General features: G+C 61.5%; 2 protein-coding genes across 21 annotated transcripts in view; both read right to left on the reverse strand.

Moving 5' to 3' along the window:
- Positions 1 to 1,696: 1,696 nt before the first annotated feature.
- Positions 1,697 to 12,774, reverse strand: F7 (coagulation factor VII). Of its 3 annotated transcripts, XM_027590273.2 has the most exons (8): positions 12,681 to 12,774; positions 9,637 to 9,797; positions 7,892 to 7,916; positions 7,700 to 7,813; positions 5,544 to 5,684; positions 4,839 to 4,948; positions 2,895 to 3,018; positions 1,780 to 2,428 (listed from the first exon to the last, which is right to left on the reverse strand). In XM_027590273.2, exons 1-8 carry the CDS (start codon positions 12,748 to 12,750, stop codon positions 1,833 to 1,835), a joined length of 1,341 nt encoding a protein of 446 aa, XP_027446074.1. In that variant the 5' UTR covers positions 12,751 to 12,774; the 3' UTR covers positions 1,780 to 1,832. The 3 variants fall into 3 exon arrangements, with proteins under 3 accessions (XP_027446076.1, XP_027446075.1, XP_027446074.1); XM_027590275.2 differs by lacking the exon at positions 9,637 to 9,797 and having other exon boundaries at positions 1,697 to 2,428; positions 7,609 to 7,813; positions 12,681 to 12,769; XM_027590274.2 differs by lacking the exon at positions 12,681 to 12,774 and having other exon boundaries at positions 1,697 to 2,428; positions 7,609 to 7,813; positions 9,637 to 9,753.
- Positions 12,775 to 15,319: 2,545 nt separating this feature from the next.
- Positions 15,320 to 21,597, reverse strand: part of MCF2L (MCF.2 cell line derived transforming sequence like) — a 136,319-nt gene continuing 130,041 nt past the window's right edge. For 9 of the 18 annotated variants that reach the window (XM_027590167.2, XM_027590165.2, XM_027590158.2 and 6 more), the window contains 4 exons: positions 18,517 to 18,638; positions 17,414 to 17,526; positions 17,220 to 17,323; positions 15,320 to 17,106 (listed from right to left, as the gene is read on the reverse strand). In XM_027590167.2, the coding sequence (XP_027445968.1) occupies positions 17,021 to 17,106; positions 17,220 to 17,323; positions 17,414 to 17,526; positions 18,517 to 18,638 (425 nt within the window). In that variant the 3' untranslated portion in view covers positions 15,320 to 17,020. Of the gene's footprint in view, positions 17,107 to 17,219; positions 17,324 to 17,409; positions 17,527 to 18,516; positions 18,639 to 21,597 lie in introns of those variants that run through there. The other 9 variants (XM_027590172.2, XM_035726751.1, XM_027590171.2 and 6 more) reach the window with 6 other exon arrangements.

The following is a 21,597-nucleotide window of genomic DNA, read 5'->3' on the forward strand; positions in this document are numbered from 1 at the left end:
TTCCCGCTCTGTCCCCAGCGCCTCCAGGGGTGTCCGGCACACAGTAGGTGCTCAGCGGAGCCTGACAGACTGAAGGCGCTGGGCCAGGGCTGGTCTGTGGGGCGGTTGCCGTTATGCGCAGAGCCCAGCCCCGCGGACAGGCTGCAGGGGTGACACAGCCTGTCTCTGGTGCATTCAGCTTGCTGGGGGGACTGGGTCCGGGGTGAGCCCTTCCCTGTCTCCCACCCCCCGGGGCTGGGAGAGGACACGAGAGCCACGCATGGAAGGAGGGAGGAGGTCGGCAGCCGGCCGCGTCCGCGCACACCAGGTGTGCCAGCCTTTAGGGATGGTGTTGGTGTTGCCGGGCACCCATGCTGCGGCAGTTCCCACTGACGGCTGGGGAGACCGAGGCAGAGCCAGCAACCCCGTGTGCGGTTGGGTGGGCTCCTGGGGGAGCCCTTCAGCCCATCCTCCCCTGTTCCGTCCAGGAAGAGGGGTGGGCCAGCTCCTGAATCTTGATGCGGAAACTCCCCTCAGTGTCTGCAGCCTGAGCCGCGGAGCGGAGGACCCCAGAGGTTGCAGACCGGCTTCCCCAGCCGTGACACGACGGAGCCCTCCCAGGAGCCTCCTTTTACGTGCTCAAGACCCATCCTGGCGACCAGCATCAAGGCTCCCTTTTCGTAGACAAGGATCCACGGCTCAGAGCGGGAAAGCGGCTTGGCCAGGGGCAGGAGGCAGAGCCCGTCTGGGACAACATCGTGCCTGCCTGCCCGGTCGCTGAGCCCCGGGCCGGCGGCAGGCTGGGCAGGCGGCAAGCCTCTTGTGTCAAGGCCTGGAGGGTGGACACGTCGGCCTCTGGGGGCAGAGCATGGTCTCTGTCCTAACAGCTCTGGGCTGCAGTTCTGGGTGGCGTGTCCCGATAACACCTTGACAAAACCAGGTGACGGACCCGGTGGCCGGAGCGTGTGGCCCCTGGGCCGCCCTGTGCTGGACACGGCCTGACCGTTCAGCCCAGCAGGTCCTGACGCCCAAACGCACCGGTGTTGAGCACTGCTGGTGCTCCAGGCACCACCCCCCGAGTGTGTCCCGAAAGGGGGCGAGGTGCCCGCAGGATGTATTAGCCACCTGGCCGCGTTTGGGGGCCCATTTTTGCATCAGCTCCCCCCATGGACGGCTTGTTTCTAACTCCTCCATGGCCTATGTGACTAGGCTGAGCAAGCTGCACACTCACCTGAAGCATTTGATAAAAATGTCACCGGGTCCTTCCCCTGATTGCGCTTATGGGACGGGACCGAGGAACATGGGGTTATAGACCAGGACCTTGGCAGGAAGAGAACACCCCGTTCTATAGGGTTTGGGGAGCCCATCAGGGTGCTCTTGGATTTGAACACCAGCCTCCATGGAGGAAGGCTCGTCACAGGGGCACTGTGAGCCCGAGAGTAAGATCGGCCCCAGCACAAGTGCCAGGGCCTCAGCGGGGTGAGCGTGGGCATGCCACGGATGGCGGGCAGCCCCTGATGTGCGCGCAGGGTGTGTGCCATTACCAATTTATGGTAGAAGCAACATAAACAGAAAGATCCGGAAGGATAGCCACCGAAGTGAATGGATGGTGCTTCCAGGGTATGTGAGGGGAAGCTGACATGCTTGTATGGGAGAGAGAGGCCACACCGAGCATGCACCCCGGGGCCAGCCCATGGGTGTGGGGCCCTCAGGCAGCAGTGCCTCCCTCCTGGCCAGCCGTCTCTGTCTCCATGTCTCCCAACGCCCTCCCACCCCAGGAACTGCAAGGGTGTTTCCAGGTTTGAGGGAGGGACTGGCAGCAGCTTTATTTGGGGCCGGCGCTGGCCCTGGGGCTAGGGCAGTGGGGCCCGGAGGAGGCCTCTTAGGGTCGTGCTGGAGCGCATGAGCCTGCGCATCCACTCAATGTACTGGGAGACCCTGGTGTACACCCCGAAGTGGCCCTCGTTCGCACAGCCCTCCCCCCAGCTGACGATGCCGGTCAGGTACCAGGTGCCCTGGAACTTGGTGGCATGCGGGCCCCCACTGTCCCCCTGGCAGGCGTCCTTGCTCCCGTCCAGGTAGCCGGCACAGAACATGTTCTCGGTGATGGTGGGGGAGCCCTCCCGCCTGCGTGACTTCTCCTGGCAGTCCTGGGTCATCACCCGGGGCACGTCGATGGCCATGAGCTGGACGGCCGTGGCGCCCTTGTCCAGCAGCCGGCCCCAGCCACTGACAGTTGAGAAGCGGACAGAGGCCAGCGTCCTCTCGGAGAAGGCCTTCTCGGGCAGACACAGGGGCACCACGTGGTCGGTGAAGGTCACGGGCCTGCTCAGGTGCAGCAGGGCGATGTCATGGTTCGTCTTGCGGGGGATGTACTTGTCGGGGATGATGGCCCGGGTTACGTGCCTCTCCTGCTCCTCACCCTCATCCTCGCTGAGGTCATGCTCGCCTGCAGGGGACCAGCACCGCTCACGACTTGCCCCACAGCCTCCTCTTGGGGCAGACAGGCACTGTGTCCAGCCCCAGGCTGGCGGGAGCAGCGCCCCCAGGCGGCCCCCACTGGGCTCTGCGCAGAGTGTGCCCGGGGGTGAATCTGGGGTGCTGAGGGTGCGTGAGGAGGGGCGCCCGACTGCCCCAGTCTTGCCCACCCCCTCCCCAGGGGTGCCCAGCATCCCATAGCCCACCAGGCGGAGGGCGCACGCCGTGGCCCACGTGACCCAGGAGGCTCTTGGCCCAAGTGAGATGGGAGGAGATCACCACCCCTGAGACGTTCTGTGGGTGGGACAGAGTCCGGGGGACTGTGGCCACTGTGGGCCCCGGGGACTCTGGGGTCTGCCCGGACATGCTCATCTGGTTGTGGAAACCAGTCCTGTTCACAAACCACTCTCAGCGGGCGGAGGAACCACAAAACCTACCCAGTACCACGGTCAGGTTTGTCCAGTTCTTGACTGTTTCAAAGCAGTGAGCCGCAGAGACCACCCAGGCAGTGTCGAGCAGGGTGCCTCCACACAGCAGCGCCCCGTCCACCTTCAGGACAGCCTGGACGGGCACAATACACAGAGTTCACGGCCCCGGCACGCTTCCCTGGGGACCCACCTCCCCAGCTAGCGATGGCCGTGGAGAGCTCACGGACACCAGCCCGACCACGGGATGTGGCTGCTGGTGGCCCCGCGTGCCCAGCATCACCACCCAAGCTGGCCCCAGCATGCTCAGTCTGCGAAGGCTGGCCCAGGGTCGTGCTCTGGGCACGTGGGGGCAAGAGGTAGCGAGCTGAGGCGCCCAGCGCGATTCTTGGCACACAGCAAACCCTCCATACGTGCTCCCGTTTCTTCTTCCTAGAAGCAAGGAGGGTGCTGAGCAGGGCCTGAGTGAGGCTCCGGGGAGACATTTGTCCTGCGGTGGTTTTGCCACGGCTGTGGAAGGAGCCAGAGCCTCTGGCCGGCCGGCCTGCAGACAGGGACAAACTGAAAGGCCAGAGGGAGGCCTGGCCGAGGGCGAGGCAGGGCCCCACGTGTCGTGGTGAGGCGGATCCACCAGGGAGGAAAGAGACTGGATGTGGGGTCAGCGCGTCGGAGGCCTGATGTCCTGAGCATGGACAGCAGGACCAAGGGTGCCAGGGACGTGCTGCCTCTTCCCCCGAGCCGGCAGCTGCTGGGCCCCTCAGAGGCCAGTCCTCCCGAGCAGGTGAGAACAGCTGCTTGGGGCTTGGAGACATGCCCCTGCCTGTTGAAGGCAGGACATGAGTGCCCGAAAATCAGCCAGCCTGGCTGACAACGGCTCTGGGATGGCTGTTACGGCTGCATCTGGGCCTGAGCTTCCATGGGCCCCAGTCCCCTCCCCCCCGTAACACGGGCGAGGGGGCCCTCTCTCCCGGGGGTGGGGGTGAATGGCACTGGGGGGTCCTGTACGCGGGTGGGAGGGCGTGCTTCCTGCAGCTGCCCAGACAGCCCTCCCAGGGCTCTCTGCTGTAAACACAGAAAGCCACCCCCATCACCCCTCCCCTGCCGCGCAGAGGTGCGGCCAATTCCGGGCGTTCTGCTGAACACGGAACACGGCCGTCCCATTCGGACGTGTCCAGCTCACATTATCCCTCTGACACCAAAACGCGGGGTTCTGCCAAGCTGAGGAGTGGACCGCGGACCACGCAGGCCCCACACAGGCCCGGCTACCCGCGTGAGGTGGGATGGGGCGGGGGCAGGCCGGCGGGCAGGCCCCGAGGCTCCTGAGGCAGCAGCAGAGCGGGAGGACCGGGCTGCTTGGAACCGTGGTCAGGCCACGGGTGAGCAGGGAGCCTCCAGTGTCCCCAGTGAGGTTGTCACACATTGCAAACTCAACAGTTTACCTCGGGCGTCCCCCCCCCCGAAGGGTCCCGAGGGTCCCCGAGGGTCCCTGGGTCGGGCTCGGACACCCGAGTGCACACATCCTGCTCTTGTGAGGTGCCGGTTTTGGCCCAGTGGGTCTGGGGGCCTGAGGCTCTGCATTTCCTACAGGAACCAGACCACAGGTGGCCCCACACACCTGCCCGCGTGCGGGGGACAGCCTCCACCTATAGGAGGCCACGTTGCAGCTCTAGAATCAGTTTCCGGAGGCAGGTAGTGATGGGCTTGGGCTGGGTTCAAACCTGCCTGGGCCGTCTGTCCCTGGAGGCCTCGGTTCCCTCACCTGTGGAGGGCAGGGAGGCCCACAGCCGCGAGGGGACAGGGGAGGCCGGAGCCGAGCTGACATCCGGAAGGACAGAGGGGAGCGGGCAGCTGGGGCTTCACAAGGAGGAGCAAGTGCCCTGCACCAGCAGGGGAGACTTGGGGCTGGGGTCCAGCAGCTGACCGCCCCCTGTCCCTTTGGGGGCCCCGGAGCCTTACCTGCCAAGGACACTCCCCTTTGGGGCACACTTGGCCACCCACAATTCGGCCTTGGGGGTTGCTGCCATTTCTCTTCAACAGAACAGGTATTTTTCCACATGGATATTCCACTGTAGAAAGCAAGTCACCGGGCTGAGGGGGTAGGGGGTTCATGCCTGACAACGAGCTTGTGGGGGGTGGGGTCTGAGGGCTGCCCGGGCAGGGCCACCCGTGTGGGAGCTACTGGGCCGGCAAGGCCTGGGGCTCCTGCCGGAACAGAGGTCCCCCCTCTGGAAGCTGGGCTCTGCTCGTTTCCCGGCGGAATGACATGCTGCCTAACTGACTGAGGAGGATGAGCAGCCCTTGGGCAGCGGCGCTGCCGTATGGAGGACACTCTGAGCTCTCAGTCTCCCCAGTAAGGTCCCTGGGCTGGAGGAGAGACTGTTTGGAGATGGCTCCCAGCCCAGGGACCTGCGGCGGGGCGGGCAGAGCCTCGCTCAGCTCCTCTGGGCCTGCTGCGAACCGGCAGGCGGCCCCGCACCCTCCAGGGAGCTGCTCCCAGGGCTCTGTCCTGCGCGCGGCCACCGTGGCCTGTTCTCGAGTGGGCCTGGGCCGGTACGAGGTCCATCCTGCCCTTCTCGTCCCTCCCAAGACGGCTGTGGCCATGCAGCAACGGGGGGCTGCTCCTCGGGAATGAAGTAGAGCAGAGCCCTGAGGGCCCATTACCTGTGGGTACGCAGGACACCCCGTTGTCTTGGAGCGCGTACCCCTTGTGGCAGCGGCAGGAGCGCCCGGCCTCAGCGTGGTCACTGCAGTACTGCTCACAGCCTCCATTCTCATTCACACAGACCAGCAGGTCCTTCTTGTCTGAGGACAGGAAAGGGACAGACTGAGAGGGGCCCCTGCCGGTCAGGGGGAGGCCAGCCCCTGCTCTGCATGACCGTGGTGCTTAGTTGCTGCTGCAGGGACAGCCAGGTACCAGTCGGCTCTGTGCTTTCATCCAGAAGGGTGACCTGGGCTTGGGATGGTCCCACGTCTGAGCAGCTTAGCCAGCTGGGACAAAGGACTGGCACGTGGGGCCTCCGTGCCCCCCTCCCAGCAGCTGATGGGAGCTGGGGAGGGCCCATGGAAAGCAAAAGGCCCCTGGGGACAGTAAAAGTGTCCACTGAGAGGGGAGACCTGCTGGCAAGAGGCCAGGCAGATGAGCTGGTTTTACAGCCAGGCCCTCCTGCCCCGTGAGCTGGCCAGGGTTGACCCCTGGCTCGGAGAGATGGAGATGAGGAACATTCCTCCTGACTCTGAAGGGCAGTGCTACAATGTGGAACACAGTGTTAGCTCACTGTGTCTGTCCAGGACCCCAGCAGGAAGGCTTGGCCTGGAAGTGAGTTCACACCAGGGCTCCTGAGGTTCACGGTCCTGGGGGACTCACACTAGGGCTCCTGAGCATCACGGTCCTGGGGAATTCACACCAGGGCTCCTGAGCATCATGGTCCTGGGGGACTCACACCAGGGCTCCTGAGCATCACGGTCCTGGGGAATTCACACCAGGGCTCCTGAGCATCATGGTCCTGGGGAATTCACACCAGGGATCCTGAGCATCACGGTCCTGGGGGACTCACACCAGGGCTCCTGAGCATCACGGTCCTGGGGAATTCACACCAGGGCTCCTGAGCATCATGGTCCTGGGGAATTCACACCAGGGCTCCTGAGCATCGTGGTCCTGGGGGACTCACACCAGGGCTCCTGAGCATCACGGTCCTGGGGAATTCACACCAGGGCTCCTGAGCATCATGGTCCTGGGGGACTCACACCAGGGCTCCTGAGCATCACGGTCCTGGGGAATTCACACCAGGGCTCCTGAGCATCATGGTCCTGGGGGACTCTCACCAGGGATCCTGAGCATCACGGTCCTGGGGAATTCACACCAGGGCTCCTGAGCATAAAAGGCCAGGCAAAGATACTGAGGCTTTCCAACCCCAGATAACTGACAGAAACCTCATCCCTTAGTTTTGCCTTTCCTCTCCCTGGCCTCTGGTTTGCTTAGAGCAGAAGGTGGTTGTGGCCCAGAAAAGCACTTTGGGTATAAGAATGTACATTTGTACGGTAAAGGGTTGAACTCACCCAGAGAACTCCTAGGCGGTGACCTCCACACCCGGGCTGGTGAAGTTGGACACTTTTAATTTAATCTGCCTGATAAGAATGTTGTTTCCCTGGGGGCTTTGGCCCATACCGGGTGGTCTAACAATGTGATTCATGGTAGGGTCTTGGGCCACACGGTGTCACCTCCACCTCTGGAGGGGCTGGAGACTAAGGTCAGCCATGCCTACATGACTGAGCCCAGTACAGTCTCTGGATAAGGAGGCTCAGTGTGCTTCCTGGGGTGGAGGTTACACCCCCTAAGTCTCGTCACACATTGTTCTTGGAGAATGGAAGGCTGTTCACGGTACTTCACTGAGAGAGGACAATGGGAAGCTCATACCTGTCCCTCTGCTGACTTTGTTCTGTGTCCTTCCACTGTAATAAGCTGTAATTTTGAGTATATCAGATGGTCTGAGGAACCCCTGAACTTTGCAATACTTTAATATTCAAAAGGTGAAAAAATACCTCACCCTTTTGTAATAGCAGGAAGGGAAGATACGGTTTTCCTAGCTGTCTCGACTGGGAGCTGGGCAGCCATGCGGAGCCCTCACCGGGCTCTCTCCAGGTGTATCTGCATCTCCGAGCACTGGGAACTCAAGGGTTTTAGGTTTCCCAGAATGGATAGGGGGCGACCAAGTTTGAGAACGAGCACCTTTAGAACCAAGGCTCTCATGTTGGCGGTGGAGCAGGCCGTGCCCGTCAGCCTGCTGGGGGCTCTGTCTGCAAACTGCGGGATGGCTCACTTGTCTCACAGTTCCGGCCCTGGAAACCGTCGAGGCAGAAGCAGATGTAGGACTGGAACTGGTCCTCACAGGTGCCTCCGTTCCGGCACGGGTTCGAGGCGCACTGGTCCCCATCTGTGGAGTGCCTCGGTGTTAGTGTGCTGAGGAGAGGGGCTGGTGGGTGGGCTGGAAATGGGCCATTTACCAACTCACCGGTGTAAGAAATCCAGAACTGCTTCTGAGGAACAAAGAGGAAGCAGAGTGAGACACGTCCACCAGAGGCACATACATACGGTGTCCACAGACTGGACTTGGGAGCTGGGCTGAACGGCGGGGGGCGGGGGGCTTCCGACCTGTGGCCCTTCGAGGTGGGCTCCGGAAGCCAGACTCTTCCTTTGGGGATGAGGTGAGTTTTTCCAGGGGGAGGAGGTTTGTTCCTAACCCTAACCCCTCCACCCCAGATCGCTAAGGCCACCAGAGGTCACAAATTTCCCTCTCTCCCACTTCAGAGTTCCTGAGTTTCTGCCACCTCCAAGAAGTGAACTTGGGACAGGACATATGTGCTCTCTGAGCCTCGGTTTCCTGCTCTGGTGATGAGGAGGAAATCCACACACATGTGTGACAGGAGGAGGAGGCGGCAGTGGATGCCACGGGCTGCAATAAAACTGATTCCTGAGGACACTTCTGGCCAAGCAAGCTGAAACCCAGGATTGCTGTAAGAATAAAGTAAGAGGAGAACTGTGGGGCATGTGTTGAAAAACCAAGTAGTGCACAAATGCAAGGAGTGACCATCCTCAATGTACCTGAAAAGGGTCATGTTAGCCTCTGCCTCAAACAGGCTTGCCTCCTGTTGAGTGTGAAGCGTGTCCCATGAGTGTGAGGCGTCCTGTGGGTGTGAGGTGTCCTGTGAGCGTGAGGTGTGTGTTCCGTGAGCATGAGGTGTGTGTCCTGTGTGAGGTGTGTGTCCTGTGAGTGTGAGGTGTCCTGTGAGCGTGAGGTGTGTGTCCTGTGAGTGTGAGGTGTGTGTCCTGTTAGCATGAGGCGTATGTCCTGTGAGTGTGAGTGTGATGTATCCTCTGACTGTGAGGTATGTGTCCCCTGAGTGTGAGGTATCCTGTGTGAGGCGTATGTCCTGTGAGCGTGAGGTGTGTGTCCTGTGTGAGGTGGTGTCCTGTGAGTGTGAGATGTGTGTCCCATGAGCATGAAGTGAGTGTCCCGTGAGTGTGAGGTGTGTGTCTCGTGACTGTGAGGGAGCCTGTGAGTGTGAGGTGTGTGTCCTGTGTGAGGTGTGTGTCCCATGGGTGAAGTGTATGTCCCCTGTGAGGTACGTGTCTTGTAAGTGTGAGACGTCCTGTGAGGGGAAGTGTGGTTTTGTCTCCCCACAATCGGAGGGGCGCCCCCGTTGGAGGAGTTGGAAGGGCTGTGGTACAACTCGAATATTCCTCTTTCAGAAAGTGAGAAGAGCAATGAGCCCACTCTCTGCATCGGGCCTCGCGCATGTGGAGGCTGTGGTGGCTCCCTAAGGGTCTCCTCACACAAGTTTTCCTGAGGAGGCGTCCGCAGGCGGGCGCTGCCGTGAGAGGCTCGCCCAGGCCCGGCGCTCTGAGGGCGGCTCTGTCGGCGGTGCCTCCCCAACGCGCGGGCAGTTTGCGGCTCGGGGACCTTCCCTGGGAAGGCAAGGGACCCGTCGAGCGTGCTGTTCACACTATATTTTCTGATGCAGAGTTGGGGCGCCCGGTGTGGCAGAGAGGGGGACGCCCCTGGGAGCGGGTGGGGCGGCTGGGGCGTTGCAGGAGCGCCGACTAACCAGAGTGAAGCTGTCCTTCAGAGCCCGGGTGACACGGACGTCGAGGGCTGTGCCTGCCGGAGCCACCCGTGCGCACCCTGTGTGGCGAGCCTGGGCGCACGGACCCACAGGGGCCCACGGCACGGAGGGCGCCCCTGCAGGGCGAACTCACCGTCCTCTGGGTGTCCTGGAAGATCTCCCTGGCCTCCTCAAAGGAGCAAAGCTCCTCCCTGCACTCTCTCTCCAGGGAGCCGGGCCTCAGCTCCTCCAGGAACGAGTAGGCGCGCCTTTGCCTGTGCAAGACGCTGTGGGCCTCCTCCTGGGTGAGGAAGACTGAGAGATGGGAGTCCCATGAGCGCCACCACCACCCACGTCCTGTCCCCGAGTCACGGGTGGCAGGGCTTCCTGGCCGGCAACAGCAGCATGGCACAAGCTTTGTGTGCGAGCGTGCGGAAATACCTTCATTATATTCAGACTTCACACACTCATCCCTTCCGGCCCGGTCGCCTCACTTCTCGCAATTTATCCTAAGGAAGGACTCAGAGGCGGGCACGCAGGCCTCGCCGTAAGGAGAGCCTGGCCACAGCAATCTGAGCCAGTCCGTGACGGCGTCCCCCGCGCCACGAAATGCAACGTTTCAGAAGACGTAATATGAAATGAAGTAAGATAATAAAATCACACATACTGTCACTAAAATGTAAAAATCCACATATATATGCAGATGTAACTTAGTGAAAGAATGTACATAAAAAATTAACTTTGGGGATTAGAACTTATTCTGTTTCAAAACGTGTACAATCAACTTCTATAATGAAAATATGTGCCCGCTGCGTCCCAGCAGCCGGGATATTGCGTGGCAAGTGGTGGGCTGGCTGTGTGGGGGTCCTACCAGGGACTGGGGGGTGGCTGGGGAGGGGCGGCTCCGGTGGAGGCGAGGCTGCTGCGGCCACACGGGAGGAGCCAGGAGAGGCCTGCCGGGCACGGTGGCGGGGAGACGGGTCTCTTGCACCCGGGCCATCCTCCCCAGCCCTCCCTGAGCTCCAGCCCGTCCCTGTGGCTTGCTGTCCCCCTGCCCCACCAACCCGGACCCTTGCTCTGCTTTACCACAGTCTCTCCCTCTTTTTTTTTTTTTAAAGATATTTATTTATTTGAGAGAGAGAATGAGAGAGAGAGAGCACATGAGAGGGGGGAAGGTCAGAGGGAGAAGCAGACTCCCCGCTGAGCCGGGACCCTGACGAGGGACTCGATCCCGGGACCCCGGGATCATGACCTGAGCCGGAGGCAGTCGCTTAACCAACTGAGCCCCCCAGGCACCCCAGCCTCTCCCTCCTGGAAGGCACGTTCCTCACCTTCCATGGAGATGCTTACACTGACTTCCGTGCCCACCGTAAGCAAAGGCCACCCGGGACCCGGGTGGAGCAGTGCAGGCTCCTCGTGGGCCTTTCTTGGGGCAGGAGGCCGGCTGACGCTGACCCCCCGACACCCCCTGTCTGGCTGCCGGGGCCTTCCTGGGTCCTCCCTCCCGGGTCCTCCTTCCCGCTGTTTGCTGCCAGCCCTTGACTTTTGATACCCTTCAGGTTTGGGTTTTCTGCTCTCAAGGTGCTCCGAGCCAGCCACCCCACTTCCACTTCAGCCCTCCCTCCAACCACCAGAAGCTGCACATGTCCCCGAGCTCCAGGTCTCTAGAGGCCACCTCCCTGTAAACGGAGGGACCCGCATGCACAGCTGCCCGGGGGCCTGGCCTCCCCCCCTCCAGCCCCTGGGCCCCTGCTTTTCCCGTCCTGGTCCCATCTTGGCGAACGGCTCTGCCCCCCCGCAAGAGTACCTGAGCTCTCGCAGCCAGTTCTGCCCTGAGCTCTGTGCACCTGCCCCCCGACCCCAGCGCAGGGGCTTGTGTGTCCTTGGGGCCCCTCTCCAGGCCCTGGCCTGCTGCCTCCAGCCAGCCTCTCACAGTGACCTTGGTAGCTTCTTGCAGGTAGCTGTGCCCCATTTTGCTTATGAGACACAGGGTGGGTGGGTTTAGAGCTCACCCAAGGCCACTCAGGTGGGGAATGGGACCAGCTTGAACACCTTGGGTTTGAGGTTTCTTCAGGACACCCAGGCAGACATGCAGACTACGTCATGCTAAGAGAGGACCAGGTGATGGAGACGAGGTCACAGAGGTCGGGGACAACCGTACGGAGACCGAGGCTGAGGCTGGGAAAGCCCCTGGGGCCCCCGGGGCAGACTGCACCATTGGGGGCGGGCTGTGTGGGAGCAGCTGGGCTGCAAGAGAGGCCGGGCAGGGTGGGAGCAAAGCCAGGACTGAGGGGCAAGAGCAAGGGGGAAACTGAGTCCCAGAGGAGAGGTGAGTGCAGCCTGGAGACCGGCGGACTCGGCTTCCGGGAAGGAAGGGCTGTGTCCGGTGGGGAGGCTTCGCAGGAGGGGACGGGGCAAGGGGGGGGAGGGGCAGCTCCCAGGCCGCGAGGCCGAGGGGACCACCTCTCTGCTTTACAACGACAGCGCTTCGCGCGTGTGTATTCCTGGGGGGCCTGCCTGGTCTGGAAGGAGAGGTTGAGGGAAACCCAAGAACTCAAGGGTGGGGGGTGCTTACACCCACTGGAGGCGGGCTACCCTCTCTACCCTCGGAAGACAGCAAATGTGCACCAGACAGCCTTCGGGAACCAGAGGCAAGTCTGATAATTGTGGGGAGTCAGGGAAAGCCGGGCGGGGTGGGGGACGACCCTTGGCCAGTACTGTCTTCCTGCCCCGAGGAAGGACAAAGGCAGCCCTGCCCTCCCCGGAGCGGAGGTGCTGTCCTTTGGGCACCTGCAGGAATCGGGCCGGCGCCCCGTCCCATCCCAGGCTAGCTGTTGGCGTGGGACAATGTCTGACTGTGTCGCAACCACGGCCGCCCCGCCGGACCCATAAGTCTCCAAGGGACCGCTTATAAATCGCGTCCCTCTATCTCCGTATTTAGGCCCCTCAGCACCATGGTGGTGGGGTGTCTGCGGTCACAGCCGTGTCCCTACCCTGTCCCTGGCACTGGCCGACCGAGAACCAGGAGAGCAGAGCGGGAGGGGGCATCCCACCCCACACCCCTGAGCCGGAATCCTGGGTGCAGACCACATGGGAGCCGCCAGCCGCAGCAGTGTCCACCATGAGGTGGGCTGTGGGAGGCACGGATGTCAGCAGCCCCTCACACAGGTTTACAGGGACCCCTCCACCCTGACATACCTGCGGCTGGAGACCCCTGCAGGCCCAGGAGAAGGCAGAGGAGGGCCAGCTCACCCGCCCGGGAAACCATGGTGAGACCCGTGGCGTCACACGGTCTGTTGACATTCCGGGGTGGGGGTGGCGGGCAAAGTCCTGGCCTCCACGCAGGGTAGAGGGGTGGGGGAGGGAGGACTCGCCTCCCAAACCCGGGGGGAGGGGCGGCGTGAAATCCCTGCCGGGAAGCCCCCAGTCCCTCCAGCACAGCTGCGTCTGCGGAGTGGGGGCTCCTGCGAGGAGACGGCGGTGTTGGGACCTGTATCAGCTGCGTGCACTTCAAGTGCTGTTGGGAACCCCGAGGCCCCTGGGTCTTAGCGCGGCAGCTGGACTCGGCATGGACTTGGTTGGTAAGCCGTGCCATGGTAGTAACTCCAGGGAGAGAGAGGATCTGGGGTGTGGACGTGAGTACCCTCAAGGGGGCTGCCGCGGACACCTAGCCCGGGGGCCTGGCCTCCCGGGTGAGCCGGACAGCCTCGTGGGGGTGACCAGGAGGAGGGGCACCTGCCGTCCCGAGCCCAGGCCGCCAGCTGGGGTGACCCTCCGTCCAGGGTTGGCAGTCGTGGAGGGCTTTCTCGGGATGCCAGGCTTCCTGTCCCGACCAGGACCGCCCTGGGCCCCCAGCGCCATCGGTTACCCCAACCAGACAGACATGGGCGTCCAGCCTCCAGGGCGCGTGGGCGCGACCCTCTGCAAAACGGCGGAGGCCGGACGCTCTGCTCGACTCTGGTGTGGGAGCCACACGGCCCAGCTCCTTTCTGCAGAGTTCCAGCTCGACCTCCAAGTGGAAGCATTAGTCCCTAGGGGAGGACGGGTTTTGTTGATCCTTCTGGAATTTCTCGTTGTTACTTTCAGTAGTTGCTTGGGAAATTGTTCTTGGTCAGCGAGGGACTTGGCCCTTTCTGCAGGCACCGGAGCAGGGCGTTCTGCGGATTCCCCAGGACGCCACGGCCGTAGCAGCCACTCTCGAATCAGACAGACCCCTGGGCATCGGGCCCCATTTCCTTCCAGCGCGGCAAGAGCTGCTTCATTCCTGAGCCTCCGTTCCTGAATCGGGCTGATGTCTCCTCTGAGACGTGGAGGTGCTGCGGGTCCCGTGCTGGTCCATGAGCAGCACCTGTGCGCCGGGCCCTCAGAGGCCGCCGCGGAGCGCCCCAGGCGTGCTCCCTCCCTCCCGCCCTCCCTCGGGCGCAGGAGCGGCCTCATCCTAGCCTGAGCTCAGGCCGTCCCGGACTCCTGGGGGCCCCTCCGCTGGGGCCACTGGGACTACAGCACCAGGAAGCTGTCCTCTGCCAGCTCTGGAGGCCACAGGTGGTCCTGGAGCCACGTGTCTGTGGCAGGGCCTTGCTCTCTCGGGAGGCTCGAGGCGGGGACCTGCCTGTCCCTTCCAGCTGGCCCCTGCGTCTGCACCTTGAAGTTCCATGGGCGGCAGGCGGCTCCCCGTTCGGGGGTGCCTGCAGACACCACACTCCCATCCCGGCCTCGGCCGGCACATGGCCTCGCCACTGGGTGTCCGTGCCAGTCTCCTTACAGAGACACCGTCTGCCCTTGGGTCGGGGCTCCTAGTCAGGCTCACTCATCTAACCAGCTACTGCGGCAAGGGTTCTGCTGCCGAGTGAGGCTGCGTTCCGGGCTTCCGGGCAGTGCAAACATAGGGAAGGCTCTCAGCCCACGTCCATGCTCCTCTTGAGTGGGACTGGGGCTGAGGCTGTTTTCAGAGCAGCAGCGTCTGGTTGCAGACTCGGGGCGACTGCCCGGGAGGTGCAGGAGAGGGATGCTCCTTCTCTGAACACCCAAAGCTGCGGGCAACCGGATTTCGTGGGCAGCACCTGCCAGGCAGCAGAGGTCTGTGTGGGTTTGGGACGTGTGCTGGGCTGAGCCCTCGAGTCCAGGGGGGGCGTGCGTCCTCTGGGGAGGTGGGGACAGCATAAGCTAGTGCGGGATGTGGCCTTCTGTCCGTAAAGGACGGCCAAGCGCCGGCACGGAGCAGTCCTACCCCAGGCCCCCCGTTGGTGAGTGGAGGTGGAGTGGGGCAGCCCCGGGGCACGCTGGCATCAGAGGGCTGGGCTCAGGGAGCAGGAGCCCCCAGCCCGGACCCTTCGCCACGGCCACACAGTCCACTGAGCGAGGCAGGCCCCAACAACAGTGCAGGGTTGGGTCTGAGCCTGGGGCCTAGGCCGCGGGTCCGTGGAGGGGCTCCCGGGAGGTCAGTGTTTGCTACATCTCTGGTCTGGTCTTTACTTCCAGCCCTTGTGCGATTTGGTTGTGTGGTGTCTTTTAGCAAATACCTGTTGCATCTGGTTTGATCCCCTCCCGACGGGTCGGCTTGGCAAGATTCCGGGGTGTGGGTGAGCACAGCTCCGACCGGCCTCCGTGACTCCTTGCTTCCGTGGGTCACGCCTCCCTCCCCCACCACCGTCCCTTCTGCCCCCGGACCCTCCTGGCTCAGAAGTGATCACTTAGACTCTTGTTCCAACATGGCGATTTCACCGTTTCTTTTGTTACCTTTACACTGTGGACACAATATGCATGTTATTCTATTTCCATCATTTTCTGACAAAATGAAGCATATGGGACATCGTCTGGGTCAAGCTCACCGCCTGCCTCATTTCTCATGGGAGCTCGAGGTGCTGTGCAGATGTACGTGAGCACGATAAACAACGCCGCACATGAGGAATTCTGTGCAGACAGCGAGAGGGGCTGATATTTATTCAAACTCCATCCATACAATAAAGAACTCTGATTTTTAAATTTCATTACATCAGCAGAAAGAAAAAAAAAAAAAAGACCTGAAACGAAACAAGAAGCAGTGACGGGACAGGAGGTTTTAAAGTGCCTTAACGAAGATGGGCCCCCAGTGGTGGTGACACGGCCGAGGCGGCAGGGGTGGACTCTGGACGAGCAGCGCGTGGAGGAACCTGCAGAAGCGTCACGTTCCCACAACCAGACACCGAGGAAAGCTGTTGGGACGCACTGCAGAGGTGGGCCAGAGGGGGCCTTGCAGGCGGCGGGCAGGCGCAGCGGGCACGGCAGGCGCGGGGCTCAGGGAGGGCTGTGAAGTGACAGTTTCCAGCATCGCGGGGGCCGTGGTGCATCCCTGACACGGGACACCTATGTACACACACCCACATATGCACACGTATAAAAATATCTGCCCCCACCAGATACAGACAGTGTTTCCGAAGAACAGAATTTGTTTCTGAAACACAAAAAGGTAAAACACAAGAGTTTTCTTTCTGGTTCTGCCTCGGTTTCAGTAATGAACTCCTTGCGTTTCCGAGCTCGGGGGATTTACCGAGCGCGGGAGGCGGCGGTGGGGGCCTCCGGAGGCTGGCGCTTTCACCGAGCCCGCGCGGGTACTGCTCGCTCAAAGGGCACCCTACAAAAACCACATCTTTACTTATTCTTTAAAAACAATAAAAAATCCTAATTCAGTGAAGCTAGTTAAAAAAATCAAGTTCCATTTTTTTGTAGAAAAGAAGCTAAATATCTTAAATTATAGTTTAAATATTCTTTTGAAAATTAACCTGCACAGATAAGGGACTCTCCTTGGTTTCCACTGCCTCTGTTTGTAGAAATGCTGCTGGATTTTATCGGGGGGCGTGTGTTCATCTGCCTGTAGCCCGGCGGGCCTTGGCGAGGGCTTCTGTCCCCACGAGAGCCCCCATACCTCCCAGCAGTATAAACAACGTGCTGTTGTGTAAACCCCGGTAACAGAAAATAGTTTTGTATCAAATACAGTATCAAATTGTCATTTCATGTAAACACAGTGATTCTTGGTAAAGATTAGCGGCCAGAGTACCACAAAAAATGGCCATGGAATTAATCCCTGCTTTAAAAAAAACTTGTAAAAGACAAAACAGTTCCCCCACCGAGCTGCTGGGTCAGTGGACTCGTCACTCCCACAACATATGCCTATTCCTGCAGGAAGCACCAGACCAGAAATGCCTGGAACCACGCAGAGCGGCTGGGACGGGCTCCTCTCCACGGCCTGGCGCCCTCGTTCTGTCCTGGTTTTCCTGGAAAGCTCAGTGTACCTTGGTCCTCCTGTGCAACTGGCTTCTGCACCCTCGTCGGCGGTGGTCCCGGCGTGGAGGCCACGGGGCAGAACCTTCCAGAACCTTCCCTCTGCGGGCCCCTGCGTCTGCACCTCGAAGTTCCGTGGGCGGCAGGCGGCTCCTCGGGGTCTTGTCAGGGTCCTCCTTCCCCAGGGTCTTAGAGCACCGTCCCCTCACCAAACTAAGCAAGCCCAAGCAAAGGAAAACTTAGAGGCTCGCAGGCTGCACGGCCTCCTGCAGGGCCCGGCGCTACCCCTGGAGGTCTGAGAGGGGGGCCCCACAGCTCTCGCTGCAGCTGGAGGAGGTGCTCAGCAGGGTGGACCCCGCACTGGACTCTGCGGGAAAACCAGGCAAGAACGGCTGCGGCTGTGCATCTGCACACTCAAGCTCACGGCTGTGGAACCCCGCGGGCTCGGGGCGCGGCCTGCGCGGGGTGTGGGGGCCTTACCTGAGCTGCTCAGGCACTGAGCCGAGCCGGACGTGCTGAGGAGCGTGGACAGACTGCTGGCCGGCACCCAGCTCTCCTTGCTGGAGGTCAGGTTCCTGACATACCTGAAAGGGGCGTGGGCCGGTCAGGGCTCCAGCTGTGTGTCCCCCGTCCCCACGGGCGTCCTGGGCCTGAGCCCACGGCCGGCATCTCACCAAAGGCCCTCGTCGCCCTCGTGGACCACCTCCACCACATCCCCACTTCTCACGGCAAGCGCGTCGGGGCTTTCCTTCTCGTCGCCCGTCACGACCGTGTACTTTCCTGGAACCTGGTGGCGGAGCACACGGCGCATCAAAGGGCACAGTCCGCGGCCCCCACACCGCACGAGGCCGCAGCCGCTGTCCGCTGCAGGCACGGTCCCAGGGGGGCGTCCAGCAACAGGAGGACAATGAGCATTTCGTCAGGGCCCTGCTGTTTGTGGGGCTTTTGATGGGACTGTCACCTTAAACAGGAAGAGCTCCTGGTCGTAAGAAGATGCCAAGTCTCTCACTGCCACCGTGTTAAAAACCCAACCGACCAGTACAGTGCCCCTGGCTCAGGGCTGGTGGCCTGGCCTCGCTGCAGCCGGCCTCAAACACAGCCCTCTACCCCAGAACCTCAGCGCTTGCCGTTCCCTCCTCCTGGAACGACCTCCCCTTCCTTGGCTCCCATCCTTACCTAACACGCCCGCCTGTATTTGACCACCTTTTGCTTTGCCTCCTTGTGAGAGTGGAGACTTGTATCTTTTGTCCTCTGCTCTGTGTTTGGTGTCTAGACTGCCTGGCACCCAGTGTATGCTCAGCATGTTCACACAGACGAAGCGCTGCCATGTGGAGCCCTGGAGCTTGGACCAGGACAGCGCCAAGTGTGCACTAAGTATCTGTCAGCGTAACCCCCACTCTGATGGTTCATGCGTAAACAGCTTCTCTTTGCAGCTTGTGTTAAAGAAAGGGCCTGTTTAGTTTAGAACCCAAATCTGCGTTCGAACAGTTGAGTTCTCCAAAAAAGTGAGGGAGAGCCACACGCACAGCTTTGCGGATGGTCCTAAGGGCACCCTCCTTGTCTGGAGGGCAGATCAGGTGTGAGCGAGAGAGCCTGTCTGCTGGGAGTCTGACATGGAGGGGGCTGGGCACAGAGCCACAGCGAGCCCTGGTGCCTGAGAGTCCCTCCCCCACCCGGCGGCCACGAGAGCCACAGCACCACGACGGTGGCACTCTGGAGCTCTCCCACCCGGGGGCCAGCAGTACCAGGCTGACCGCCCCGGGGGACCCAAGGTTACCAGCTTCCTGGCGCCCACTCTGCCTTCCTCCTCTGCATCTGAGGAATTAATCAGCTCCTCGGCACTGGACCAGCCGTCATTGTCCTCAGGGGCCTCAGAGGGCTGAGACGTTTTGCTCCAACCTGAGAGAGAACAGACTCCAGTGAGGACCACCCTCAACCAGCCTGTCTGAAGGTGGTCTGCACAATTCCCGCCACCCTGCAACGTGCGCCCGGAGGGGCCTGCCCCCTCCCTGGAGCTGGACACATGGCGGACTTCCAGAATGCCTGCTAATATGCGTGCCCCCACTGTGCACCATCCAGGGAGGCCCCGAGCACCGGCTTGCATCGCCAGGCCAGCCCAGGGGAGGCAGTGAAGCCAGCCCCTCAGGGAGGTGATCCCACAGGCTCTGCTGTGATGCCCCTGCCGTGACGCGGGGAACACAGAGCCCTGAATATCACCAGTTGGAGATGCCACCATCCATCCGTGTTGGAGCAAACACGGCCAGAAGGAAGGAGTTTGCAATTAGTGCCTAGCATGCACACCCATCACACCGCCTGGAGGACCACTCCTCACAGCAGCAGCTGAGGTGTGCGGCGTGTGTCCTGTGCCGGCATCATCCTCGCCCATGAGGTCAGGGCACCTCACGGCACAGGCCAGCAGACGCCGCACACAGACCCGAGTCACACCTCTGCACTTCTGGGGCCACAGAGTGCGGCTGGGCCAGCACGTGTGGGGAGAGAACTTCTGGGGAATTTATGAAATGTGCGCATGTCCCCTCATCAGTGTTTCCCCTGCCCTGCAACCCCAAAGAATAACACCTGTATTTCCCATTTGCAGGAGATTTTGGGAAGAACACAAGTGGGGGGGAGACCGGGGGTGACGGATTCCCGATTCCAACACCATAAATGCCAACAGTAACGTGAGAGGTGGAGCCCACTCCTGTGGCACGAGGACCACGGGTACAGCCTGGGGTCGGTGGGAAGACCGCGCGCCGGCTATGGGCTTGGCACGCCAGTTCCAGATACCATGTGGCCTGGGGCAAGTGTGCTTTCCCCAAGGACGTAGGGCTCGCTCCCCTCTGTGCGGCAAGCTGCTGGACAGGCCTGTCCCCGAGGCCTGTGGTGTTTCAAGTTGGCCATGAAACGCTTGTGCTAAAGGGACACAAGGAGTCTCGTCTTCATAGGAAGGGAGCTGGGGCCTAGAGCTCCCCATCAGCCAGCAGTGCTGAGCCCGGAAGGAAGAGTGTGAGAGCCACAGAGGTCCCTGGAGCCCCAGGGCCCCACTCCACATAGGCAGGCCCAGCGTCGGAGAGCCCCTGAGCCTGGCCTTCTCAGGGCTGGGCCGCAGGGCGAGTGGCGGGGTGCTGATGTCTGTGCAGGGATGGGGCACTGGGTTTCCTGCTGCAAACCACCTAGCCATGCGCACCCTTGCTCGTCTGGGGGTGTGCACAGCGTGCCAAGGGCAGATGGGGCACAGGCGGTGGGGGGCCTTGGGGCCCCAGTGCCAGGCATCCTCGCTGGGGGGGCCTCCTGCTGCAGCCCACCGCCACTCACGGGGCTCCCGGCAACACAGAGGCAGACGCGGGCCTGTAGTGCTCCCCTCTCTGCCCCGGGGCCCCGGGGGGAAGCCTCTTTACAGGCTCAAGCAGCTGCCTGCGTTAAAACCACGTTCAAACGAGGGCGTTAGGAAGGTACCGAGGCCCGACGCACGTGAGGCACCAACTGGGGCGCGAGGAGACGTGTTTGGAACCGGACAGCACCCCTCGATCCACGCAGATGTTGGCGAGTTTGTAAGACATGACGCCAACACGACCATGAACGTGGTCCCTTCTATTCTCTGCAAAATCGTCCCTGATATTGACACTGAGTAAAATTTTAGGCAGATGAAGCTTCTCGGGGGCAAGTGTGTAAGCGTTTGTGAGAGGGCCCAGGAGGCTGGTGGCTCGCTGTTGTCCGCCGCAGAGCGGCCAACGGGGAGCAGAGGAGTCGGAAGGGAAGGGGACTGGTGGTGGGGCCCCAGGTGCCACGCTCAGGTCCCGTCTACGGTGACCTTGCGAAGCCGCCGCATCTTCCTATCACAGGCGAGGACACACAACTTGGCTGAAAGGCGGTAGGAACCACGAGCAAGTGGCCACAGGCAGGGCTCAAGCCCCTTCACCAGCTTCCTGCACAAGGGAAGTCAGCCAGGGCAATGCTCAAACGTCTCCAGGTCTTCAGTAGAAAACAAGGCTGTCAATGGAGAAGTGACCCCTGTCCTAGGCCCTGGGACCTCAGTGGCGGCCCCTGGGCGCTGTCCACCCACATGAAGGCTGTGGGAAGCCCCTGGCCTCCGAGCTGTCACGTGGGGGCAGGCCTAGAGCTGCCGTCTGGGTTCTGGACACACAGACCTGTGCTCAAGGCCGAGTGTGCTGGGTGACCTCTGGGTGGTCCTGGGGGGGTGTGAGGTCAACTGCACCCCTTGGGAACCTTCACAATTATTGGAAAATTCAAGAGGATTCAAAGTGAATCCCTCCCTGCAAACTTCAGACCCTCAGCCTTGGCCGCGGGGGTCTTTGGATTTTTGGGGGGACATGCTTTACCCTCATGATATGAGGGGCAGAAAGTAGAAGGCCTGAGGTCCAGTATGGAGCTTGGCCCCACCTGTCTGTACAGCCTGCCATCCTCCCATGAAATGGGGCATCGGCAGGATCCCATTGGTGGCTACCTTCTGTGCTTCCAACAAGAAGCTTCGGGACAACAGCTGCCGCCGGGGTGAGGCTGGTGCTGTAGGGGCCTGAGGGCGGGGTGCCCCACAGCCTGCATGGCCGCTGTAACGGCCCAACCCAACCTGCATGCTGGCCAGGCTTCAGCAGCCTCCAACTGGTGGCCCCTGGGGGTTCTGTAGGTTCTGGGCAGACCCGGTGCGAGTCCAGCTGAGACGGGTCCAATATCACGGTATCTGTCGCCAGAGCATCATGCTTTTGGAGAAAACAGTGAATCTGCTCCTGGCTAGGAGAGACCTATTTTGTTTTGTGTTGTTGGTGGCGAGCAAGGGCAAGACAGTGTCCCTAACCGGATGGGTAAGTGGAGGTCCGGCTACATTCAGAAGGTGGAGCCACTC

The sequence above is a fragment of the Zalophus californianus genome, chromosome 3, assembly GCF_009762305.2.
Source record: "Zalophus californianus isolate mZalCal1 chromosome 3, mZalCal1.pri.v2, whole genome shotgun sequence".
Classification (NCBI taxonomy): Eukaryota; Metazoa; Chordata; class Mammalia; order Carnivora; family Otariidae; genus Zalophus; species Zalophus californianus.

Bases quoted from the DNA above. Each gene is read 5' to 3' on its own strand.
- F7 (XM_027590273.2), bottom strand. From the start codon at position 12,750: ATGGTTTCCCGGGCGGGTGAGCTGGCCCTCCTCTGCCTTCTCCTGGGC. The intron at 7,917-9,636 runs GTGAGTTCGCCC...TTTGTTCCTCAG, and splicing joins TCCAGGACACCCAGAGGACG to AAGCAGTTCTGGATTTCTTA. The intron at 4,949-5,543 runs GTAATGGGCCCT...TGCTTTCTACAG, and splicing joins GGTGTCCTGCGTACCCACAG to TGGAATATCCATGTGGAAAA.